This window comes from Ipomoea nil, unplaced genomic scaffold, assembly GCF_001879475.1.
Source record: "Ipomoea nil cultivar Tokyo-kokei standard unplaced genomic scaffold, Asagao_1.1 scaffold1276, whole genome shotgun sequence".
NCBI lineage: Eukaryota > Viridiplantae > Streptophyta > Magnoliopsida > Solanales > Convolvulaceae > Ipomoea > Ipomoea nil.
The window spans coordinates 6,116-17,285 of NW_017617704.1; the positions used below are offsets into that span (position 1 = coordinate 6,116).

General features: G+C 34.9%; 2 protein-coding genes and 1 long non-coding RNA gene across 3 annotated transcripts; 1 reads left to right on the forward strand and 2 right to left on the reverse strand.

Moving 5' to 3' along the window:
* Positions 1-760: 760 nt before the first annotated feature.
* Positions 761-2,327, forward strand: LOC109184661. The gene is made up of 3 exons (XR_002054842.1): positions 761-1,399; positions 2,063-2,069; positions 2,166-2,327. It is a non-coding gene; the product is annotated as an uncharacterized LOC109184661 (long non-coding RNA).
* Positions 2,328-8,168: 5,841 nt separating this feature from the next.
* On the reverse strand, positions 8,169-8,702 carry LOC109184662 (platelet glycoprotein Ib alpha chain-like). The gene has a single exon (XM_019334687.1). The coding sequence runs from the start codon at positions 8,700-8,702 to the stop codon at positions 8,169-8,171; it is 534 nt and encodes a 177-aa protein (XP_019190232.1).
* Positions 8,703-8,707: 5 nt separating this feature from the next.
* LOC109184663 lies at positions 8,708-9,773 on the reverse strand. Its single transcript, XM_019334688.1, has 2 exons — positions 9,134-9,773; positions 8,708-8,926 (listed from the first exon to the last, which is right to left on the reverse strand). The coding sequence occupies exons 1-2, from the start codon at positions 9,671-9,673 to the stop codon at positions 8,708-8,710; spliced, it is 759 nt and encodes a 252-aa protein (XP_019190233.1). The 5' UTR covers positions 9,674-9,773.
* Positions 9,774-11,170: the final 1,397 nt, after the last annotated feature.

Genomic DNA, 11,170 nt, shown 5'->3' on the forward strand with positions numbered 1-11,170 from the left:
TATACAGAATATTCCCTAAGTTGTCTATGCTGAAGAGCACAGCATGCGTACGGAACACTGAGTAGTAGTAGGATGTATTGATCTGTTTATTTATCACACATGTATTTTGAAATTTAAGTTGATGTAAACTTTGCACAATTTGTTTTTCCAAGTTTCTACTTTTACATTCACAGTACACACTATTACAGACTGGTTTGCTGATATCAATATGGTACCTCATCTTTTCTTTCACAGTATAATATATACTATTATAGACTTGATGACACTTTATAATTTTGCTCCCTACATACTTTTGACATAGTATGTGACTACATTCTCTTCTTAGTAATTACTGTTTCTTGTAAGTATAAAGTGTAGAGTTAGATATCTATTTCAATTTTCAAGATTCTTCTCCTCTAATTATTTGAGTCGTCTTCCTTAGCTCGCCAATGTTCTCCTCTGCAACTGAGATCAGAACTTGGTTCAATTTGATCTCTGTCAGCTGGACATGTTCTATAGATGGATCAAGGCTTGTTTTTACATTCTCATATATTGGTACTCTTTATAGTTAGTATGAGTTCTCTCAATCAAGAAGAAATTCAAGAAAACTGCATCAATACAGAACCTGGGAGAACAGATACTCACCATGCTCGGAATCTAAAAGCTAAGTTTGATTAAACCTATTTTAATCATTACCTACTACATATGCCAGTAATTACATTTCCAGATCTATGTTTAATTTAGATCCTTAATTTCTAAACAGTTAAGAATTTTTTTGTCTATAAATCTTGGGTTTTTTCTAATTGCATGTGTGATTTAAACTACATTTTCCTCATATCTATGCCAACGATTACATTTCCAGATCTGTGTTTAATTTAGGTCCTCAATATCTAGAGGGTTATCCTGTTGTCTATAAATCTTTGGTTTTTTCTAATCGCATGTGTGATTTAAACTACATTTTCCTAATATTTATACCAGCAATTACATTTCCAGATCTGTGCTTAATTTAGGTCCTTAATATCTAAACAGTTAAGAATTTCTGATTGTCTATAAATCTTGGGTTTTTTCTAATCGCATGTGTGATTTAAACTACATTTTCCTCATATCTTCAAAATAGATAGATGCATGTTTGATATATCATCAAATCTGAGACTTTAAATTAGTATTAGCTTCTCCATTCCATGATTTTTAACTTTGATTGTAGTTCATAGTTGTTTTCCGAGAGATTTGTGCGATTCTAGATGATTCATTTTAGAATCGCAGTTGGCTTTCTTTTTTATTTTTTGTTTTTACTACTATATATTGATATATTGACACATATCCTACGAATTTCTAAATTGGTTTTTGAACTACATCCCCAGCTTAGAGATGGAAGAAGGAACAGATTCATCCACAATTGGGAGTAGGTGTTTCACACTAGGTATGTGTGATTTAACATTTAAAGATTCATGTAGTAGGTGTTTCTTTTTACAAATTGGTTGCTCAAATGTGATTTTAAGTGTTAATTCTATCACTCATGAAATATTTGTATTTGTAATTTACCTGTTTCTTTACAAACTTTATTTGTATTCCACATCAATTTGCTTGCTAATATATAAAATACAGTATAGATCTAATCTACACTTGGATTAGATAAGAACTAATTTAGATAATTTAAAAAACTTCTTATCTGGCCACTGTTGGTGTACATTCTGCCTTTCGAACTTGTCCTCATATTACTCCCATCAGCTTACTTATCTGGGAAGACAGGATTGTTCTTCTTGATTGTGTGAAACTTGCATTCTATGAATATTTTTCTCCTACAACATTTCAAAGTATAATAAATAAACACAATCTATTCTATGTTTGAAAATTTTTTCAGCATACAAATGGTAAAATGATAAAGAAGATTTCAATAAGAGGTAACAACCATAATTGAAATAAGTATAACATATAAGTTGAATTAAGCATTGAAATCACGTATGCATACCTCTATTTGCAGAAATGTGTTTTTTTTTCAGCACATGCTTCTTTGTTAATTGTAGCATCTTCCCTTCCCTGACCAAATTATTTGTAGAATTCACCTTGACATTTTCACAAACAGTTTGCAGGTATGAATTATTATTGCTAGGTTTTGTAGATTCAGTCAATGGTACGCCCACATTCCCATTTGATTTATACAATCAATTGGTGCACACTATGAGCAGTATGAGTTAACACATTCATTCGCTATTCAATGAAAATTAGAAGTGGAAGGCTTACCCGCTATTATATCCGCAAATGAGATCCCCTTATTCAGTAGTCCTGCCAAAGCTCCTGCTTCTCCCTTAATTGCAGCCTCAGAGAGCTTATGTTGCTCGGCAATTTATACCATACACCCGGTGTATAGAGCCATGTACGCCCAGCATCAAAACGACGCCGTATGGAATTGTTATGTAACGGATTTTTTTTTATTAGTCTGTTAACGCCGTCAAACGGTAAGAAGAGGGAAGTGAGAGAGCGGCTCTAAAGACATGATGTCGTCGCGCCGATCATGCATATTGGATTAGAGAACACGAGAGCTACCTGATTGTTCGATTTGCGTCGTATTTTGCAATTGTTGGATGGAAGCCATGTCTGATTCGATTGCACAGCAGGATGTGGCGGAGACAGAGCATACAACTGATCCTGTTGGAGTGGTAGATACAGAGGATGCTAATCCAGGTATTTGATTTTTAAGATTTTATTTTGTATTTGTGTTTGATGTATGATGAATATATTGAACTCGGTGTTGAATTATATAAGAATTGATATAGAATTTCTGTTTGATTGTGGTTGTTTTGGATGTTAGTATGGTTTGATTTGAAGTTGTTGTTTCAGTGAGGTTGTACGTGTATTATATGGTTTGATTTGTTTGGTTTTATGATTATGTGATTGTGCCATATGTGTATGTGTATTGTAGTTATGGATTATGTACATTAACAGTATGCGATATAGGTTTTATGTATTTTAATGATTATGTGTATTGTGCCATATGTTTATGTGTATTGTAGATATGGATTATGTACATTAACAGTATGGGTAGTTAAAATGTATGTTATTTGCAACTGATCAGGATTTGGTAGGGATGTCAGTGTGTTCGGTTGATGAAGCATATGACATGTATAATGATTATGCCTTTAGAGTAGGTTTTAGCGTGAGGAGGGGTAAGCAAAGATATAGTTCTGCTACAAAAACAATGAAAACGAAGATGTTCCATTGTTCGAAAGATGGTTTTAAAAGGAGTACAGGAAAAGGGTGTTATTCTAAAATTGATGGTCGTACAGGTTGTGGTGCATTTGTCCAATTCGATTTACATGAGAATGGGATGTGGATTGTTTCGAAGCATGAGAAGTTGCATAATCATGAATTGGTTCCACCAAGCAAGAGTTACCTTCTAAGGTCACATAGGATGGTGTCTAGGAATCATATATCATATCTTACTGATTTGAAGAGCAGTGGTGTGTCTGTTGCAGATGGTGTAAGATTACTTAAAACACAATCAGGGGGATCACCACTTGTTGGGTTTACAAGTGGGGATGCATATAATTCTCTATGTACCGATGCATTGAACAAATTGGATAGTACCGATTCAAACACATTGATTGAAATATTCAAACGGAGGCAGTCAAGTGAAAGGGATTTTTACTTTGATTTTGAGGTGGATTTGGAGTCAAGGTTGTGTAGTTTTTTTTGGAGGGATGGATGGATGAGGAGATACTATGATTTGTTCGGGGATTTGCTAGTTCACGATACAACATATCGTACTAACAAATATGACATGATTTGTGGACCTTTTGTTGGCATGAATAACCATTGCATGAATGTTATGTTTGGATGCGGTTTTTTGATGAATGAGAAGATTGAGTTATTTGTATGGTTGTTTAAGACATTTTTGAGATCTATGGATTACAAAAGTCCACAAAGCATAATGACTGATCAATGTGCTGCTATGGCTGCTGCAATTGTTCAAGTTTTTCCAAGTTCACGACATCGGCTATGTATATGGCATATTGACGAGAACTCAAAGAAGCACATTAAAGGGGTTAAGAAATCAAAAAGATTTCCTAGATATATTCAATTGCTTGTTGAAGTATACGGATACAGATGCGGAGTTTGAATTTTACTGGACGAGGTACGTGTCTGATGTATGCTTCGTTATTTTATTTTTATTTTTTTTTGTTTGTTTTTATTATTAGTTTACACATGGATTATCATTGAATGAATAGTTGTAGATTATATTATACAGAATACGGAATTATTTTTCTGGATCAAGTTTATGTGTATCTGTTTGATAGTTTATGTGTATTCATGTATAAGATTATGTACATTAGTCTGTTCTGTATGTTATATACTGACATGCTTGTAGGTTTACTTTAATATATCTATGGCATGTTATTTCAGGATGGTTACAACATATAAATGTCACAATAATCATGGCATGTTATTTCAGGATGGTTACAACATATAAATGTCACAATAATCACTGGATTGAAAAGTTGTATGGGTGTAGAGAAAAATGGTGTCCTGCTTTTAATAAAGATTATTTTTCGGGTGAGATTTTATCTTCTCAAAGGAGTGAGACCACCAATCACTCTATTTCTAGAAGGTTGTCCAAGACATCTGGTTTGTGTGATTTTTATAACTCTTTTGTTGGGGTCATATCAGAGTGGAGAAGTAGAGAGAATTGGGAAGATGTTCGGTGTTCACAAGGTGTACCCACAATGTGATGGATAATGTTAAGATTCTGTTGCATGCTAGGGAAATTTATACAATTGAGATATACTATTTGTTTGAAGAACAATTTTTGAAAGGTGGATCATGCTATCAAGAGTGTGTGATGTTGGAAGATGGTGTGTATAAGTATCATGTCTGGAGGCCTGATGTTGATATTATTAGGCATGAAGTGGTGTTTAATAGTAGACAAATGGACATTGGATGTAGTTGCAAGTTGTTTACTGAATTGGGGATTTTGTGCTGTCATTGTTTACGCATTCTAAATGTGCATTGTGTTTCTGAAGAACCCGAGAAGTATATTTTGAAGAGGTGGACTAAAAAATTTTTTGAAGTTGATAATGTTGATATAATGTCTAGAGTTGATAGTGGTAATGGTGCATCTTCTGTTTGGTTATTAGAAATCATTAGGAAATTTCAGAGGCTTGCTGTTTATAGTCAGGAAAATATCGAAGGACGGAAGATTTGTGAAGAAGCAATTGCAGATGCAAAGAGAAGACTTGAAGCTGAATGTGGTGGCAGTTTATTTGAAGATTGTGACATAGGATCGACAAGTGGTGTTATAAAGGATCCATCTACTAGGCGGATGAAAGGGTTGCGGAATAGGAGGGTGAGCAGTGTTATTTCAAAGAAATATAACAAGCAAGGGGACGGAAGCATCTTGCAAATATGGTTGCTTCCAAAATAAAATCTGCTGTTCAGTCTCAAGTTGAGGGTGATATTTTAAATATTGCAGGCGATGGATATCTTGTGCACCCAAGTTCCGGAGGTTCTAGTTTTTGTCACGTTAGCACAATGTCAAGCATGGATGATAATTAAAGCACATGTTAGTGTTAATCATCGTAGTAATATGTATCACGTACAGAACGATGTTAAATCACATAACTCAGCAGTAATAAAATAGACTTTTATTATGATATGTGCTGTTTTAAAAGTTTATGTGTATTAATTATATACTTTATGTGTATTAATATACTGTATGTGTATTACTTCATATGATTATGTACATTTTTATTTGTGTTAATTACTTTTATTTATTTATGTATTTCTTTTTTAGATTTGCAGTTATCAGTATAGGGAAATGATATGCTTGGTCATATGTGTATTATGTACATGTTTATATTCAGTAGGATGTTTGATTATATATATTAGCAGAAACAAAATATTTGTTAGACTTTTTTTAGTAGTATGTGCACTGTTTGAATATGTGTATTCATTATATGGGTTATGTGTATTACTTCATATGATTATGTACAATTTTTGATAGTTCACAGTTTTTGTAGTATATGCATTGATTATGCACAAAACTATATTGGGGAATATGAAAAATATAGAATACAAGTAAACATTAGATTGGATTACCAAAAGGAGCATATACAAATTTTTGATAATTGTTTATCAACTGAAACTTCTAGAAATTGAACCAAAAATACAAGTAACCATGTGTTTGGATTAGCAGAACTGATTTTTACAGATTGTGGTTAGTAGTTTCACTTCTCTTTCTTGTAGTTGTCCCTTGCTGATTGCATGACTGTTTCCATGTATTCGTTTTTCTTTCACATGATGATGTTTGCTGCATATTTTGCTCTAAGCGATGTAATGAAAGCAGCCTACAGTAAACAAAAGATACATGTTAAAATTAGAAGAAACAAGAGATAACATGTGTAATGTAGAACAAAGTTGATTATTACTTACATCACTATCACCCCTACGAAACCTGTTTCCCATTTGTCTACTGCAGTCCCTTTGTAAGTTTCCATGTGGCGCATGCAATACACACCACAATCTGTTGTGTTCTCTTCATTTTGCCATGGCATGTGAATGCACTCAGCTTCGATATTCTTCACTTTTCTTGCAAGGGTGTTTTTCTTCGATTGGAGGTATTTGTAGAAAACTGTTTTCTGCACATTATAGTAATTGCAGTGTTTAATTAATTTAAGTAATGTAAATATTAAACTACAGTGTATAGATATTTAATAGGAGTATTAGTTTATCTTACCAACTTAGCCGGGCAGTTCTCATATCTGTTCGTATTTGGTATTCCCTTGGGCATTAGCTTGTTATCAATGATCTGAAGTTTTGACTTGGGGATGTTAAAGCACATCAAGTAGTAGTGATTGCGCCTCAAGATTGTAAAGAAAACCTGAAATGAATAATTAAAAGGTATTTAACAAATTGTGTCAAATACATACATAAATTCAATAATCTTAAAATTCATATATATATATATATATATATATATATATATATATATATATATATATATATATATATATATATATATATATATATGTTTTACTTACAAGACTTGCATCTGTGATATCAATTGCAGTCCCCTCAACTGGTAGTCAATATTTGCACAGAAGTCACCTATATCCATATTCCTTGCTTTTATTTCAACATTTTCAAGCGTCATCTGCAAAGAAGAGGTTGTGTGTCATATAGTACATTGTTTTAAAAAATGCGTTAGTTGTAGATGTGTACTTACGTAAGCAGCTTCCGAGAAGCAGATCCTTTTTGGTTGATCAATTGATCTTTTCATATCAAGCACCGTCAATCTGTGTGCCCAGATTTGCAGGATATTTGTAGCTAGTTGTCTATTTGCCAATGTTGCAATGTCCTCCCTCGTTGCAAACAGATCATGGGCAGAAAACAACATTTCACTGGAAACAAACGAAAACAAGTTGATATTACAAAATAAACATTTCACAATTTAAAGTAATATAATGTCATGAAGTAATACACATAACATATAACCAGGACACCAATGTACATAATATCATGAATGAATACACATAACATATACATGAATACACATAACATATATCAGGAATACACATAATGTGGTATATCAACTGAGAACACCAATGTACATAATATCATGAATGAATACACACAACATATACCATGAATACACATAACATATATCAGGAATACACATAATGTGGTATATCAATTGAGAACACCAATGTACATAATATTATGAATGAATACACATAACATATATCATGAATACACATAACAAATATCATGAATACACATAATGTGGTATATCAACTGAAAGCATCTGTTATAACAAGTTATAAATGAAATACATACTAATACGGGTACTCAGTTTCATCTGATGGCAGGAATGCATAGTCTGAGATCAGTTTTTCCCTGGCGGAAACATTCTTGAGCTTTGAAATGTTGCTTATCCAGTACGGGGATCGACAAGCCAGAGGGAGGTTTTTGAACTTTCGCTGTGGCCTCTTCCGGACATTGACATCTTCAACATCATCTTCAGATTCAGCAATGATGCTTTGTAGAGACAGAAAAGTAATTAGGAACATGTTTTAATGTGTTAAGCAGTAGGCATAACAACATGATTAAATAATTAACAAGGATAAATGCACATAAGGATACCGTTAAGTGATATGTGAGTTTTACCTATCAAATTCAATTTGTTCTGGAGTTTTCTATTCAGTTGCTGGTAGTGATTGGGGTGAACCATCAGCTATGTCATCAATGATATTCTCCAAGAGTGTTGCAATTGGGGTAAGTGCTGCTGCTGCTGTGTTTCCTTTGGTTGTTTGTGGTGGTGGTGTGGTGGGTGATGCTGATAGAGTTGCTGCTCGGGGTTCAGATGTGGGTTCGGGCGGAGGTGGTGTTGTTTCAGGTGGAGTTGCATTTCTTGGGGCCTCTTCGGGAGTAGCGTCATGGCTAGTTGGCGTTAGGAGATTAAAAGTTGGTGCGGGTATGTCAGCAGTTGTCATGTTCTTCAATGTTGCCAGGAATGCCGCTTCAAGTTCAGCAACCACATCCAAGAAACTAGGTTGGTTGTAGATATCATCATCTCGCAGTAAGTTTTCCGGTGGGGTTGGATTCGGGCTTGGGGTGAGGTTGGCAGTGGCGGATAAGTTGCTGAACACATTTTTTATAATCTCAACAACAGAGGTGTTTGCCCCAACATCTGCCATGACCTCACCGAACTCCATAATGCTCGTGGTCATCTTTTTCAATGCGGTGGTGACCTTTTCAACTTCCTGACCTTGTGGCAGTTCACGGGTGGTGACAGTTGAGGAGGTGGTGGCTGATGTGCATCTGGGATATATTCAACGACTTTGCCCTTTCCAAAGCCGCCTATGTCTCTTTCAACCTTGACCCTTGCCCTCAAATCACTTGAAGTCCATGAAGTGATGGTGGGAATTCTCTTTCTGACTATTTCTCCTCTAACCTGCACTTTGTCTAGGTATGCCAACTTCAAATAGAGAAACAAAAAGAAGAAGATAAACCATTCAAAATCAGTATCAGTTTATGTTTAGGTTGGTAGAGTAGGATACACATAAAGTTATTAAAAGATGTACATAATTATAGTCTACAATGTACATAATGTATATCATGAATACACATAAGGTTATAGGTCAATATACAGAGTGCATACCATCAGGAAAGTTGCAGGACCAGTGAAGGCTGCATCACGTTTGCCCCTCCATGTTGTGGTGGTGTCAACAAGAGATCGTATCGTGTAAGCACACCAGTTGAAGTCTTGGATCTTGCTGACATCTTGCAGTGAATACAGGAGCCTGTAGTTGCAGAACATGTTCTTGAAGCCTCTTATCAATGTGGAAACAACATAGATTATGAAGTCACGTTTGAACATGTCTCCATGATCACGCCTCTCAATAATGCCATTCAGCATCTGGCTTGTAGTTGGTGTGCCTGTCTTCACTCCCCACCGCTGTCTCCAAAGTGCAACCAAGCCAGTGAACTGTGGGTCCTTGCTTGTTATTTCAGCCTCCACAACAGTCTGTTGGCCTCTGGGGATGCCAAGTGTTTTCTGTACATCATCATCTCCTAGAAGGAGCTCCTCCTCTTCCAGATGTATTGAGCATCTACCAACATCAAAGCGCTCAAGAAGGTATCTCAGAAGTTCACAATCACACAAGGACAATGTTGCATTTAAAAGGGATCCAAATCCCATATCTCGAACAGCTTGGTGCTGTTCTGGGCTCAGACTACTGACGAGTGCACAGAGCTGCTTTGGGGAGGTCCGTACAGATAAATAATCATTGTTTCTTGGTTTTCTCCTCTTTTGTTTTTCATTACTTCTTATGCTCTTTGGGGCTTTGGCAGGTTCAGCAGCTGCACTGGCATGGGTTTTCTTTTGTTTTTTGGCAGCAGGCTGTTTGGGGGCATCACCGGCATTTGTACTGGTTTCAACATTTGGTGATTCAGAACATGTTTCAGCACCCTTTGACGAAGCAGCGGTATTTTTCTTTCGTTTACCTCTCTGGCAATTTGTAGTAGTGTAGGATCAGACGTGGTTGTAGGTGTTGATGTAGGTGCAACATTCCTTTTTCTGGGAGATCTCCGGGGATTAGTGGGTGTAGGGGTTGACATATCTGTAACAACACAATACACATAAATACAAATATAAGGAATACGTAACACTAATATTAACACCAAATAGGCAGTAGATTGGGATTGAGAATTTTACAGGGGTGCAAACATACAATGTACATAATCTAATGAATGAATACACATAATATATAACTAGGATACACATAATGTTGAATATAAGAAAAATGGTTATCTATGATGAGGTATAGGAACTGAGAACATTAATGTACTTAATATTATATCAGAATAAACACAAGTATAAGTAATATGTAACCCTAGTTGACATAATAACATAATACACATAATAACAGTTTTAAGTATTAGGTAACACTAATATTAACACCAGACAGACAATATACTGAGATTGAGAAGTTTGCAGGGATGCAAATGTGTAATGTACATAATGCTATGAAGAAATACACATAACATATAACCAGGATACACATAATTTTGGAATAGAAGAATAATGACTATCTATGATGAGGTATAGCAACTGAGAACACCAATGTACATAATATAATGAATGAATACACATAACATATACCATGAATACACATAACATATATCAGGAATACACATAATGTGGAGTATAAAAATAGCGGTTATCAATGATAAGGCACAGGACCTGAAAACAGTAATGTACATAATCTTATACCAGAATATACACAAGTCCAAGTAATATGTAACCCTTGGTATCGTTGCTGTATTAACACAATGAAGTAATAGCATGAATGTTTGGAATGAGAAGTAATAGTAGTTATGCTTACTTGTATCTTTGCGATGTTGTATGCCCTTTTGCAGAAGAATGTGGTGAAGTTTTTGCGATTTTTGGCGTAGTTCGCGAAAAAAATGTGATCGTTTTTGAATTGCAGGGAGTGGTGATTGAAGGCTTCGTGAAGAAGAAAGGTTTGATATATATATATATATATATATATATATATATATATATATATATATATATATATATATATATATATATATATATATATATATTTTAAATGTGATTGGACGGACGGAGAGGCGCCCGTCCGTCAAATATCCACTAACGGAGTAATATTAAAACACCACCGTTTTGCAC

Excerpts from the sequence above, each read along its gene's own strand:
- LOC109184662 (XM_019334687.1), bottom strand. The coding sequence starts at position 8,702 with ATGACCACGAGCATTATGGAGTTCGGTGAGGTCATGGCAGATGTTGGG.
- LOC109184663 (XM_019334688.1), bottom strand. The coding sequence starts at position 9,673 with ATGGGATTTGGATCCCTTTTAAATGCAACATTGTCCTTGTGTGATTGT. Across the intron at positions 8,927-9,133 it reads GTCCTGCAACTTTCCTGATG|GTTAGAGGAGAAATAGTCAG; the intron begins GTATGCACTCTG and ends GACAAAGTGCAG.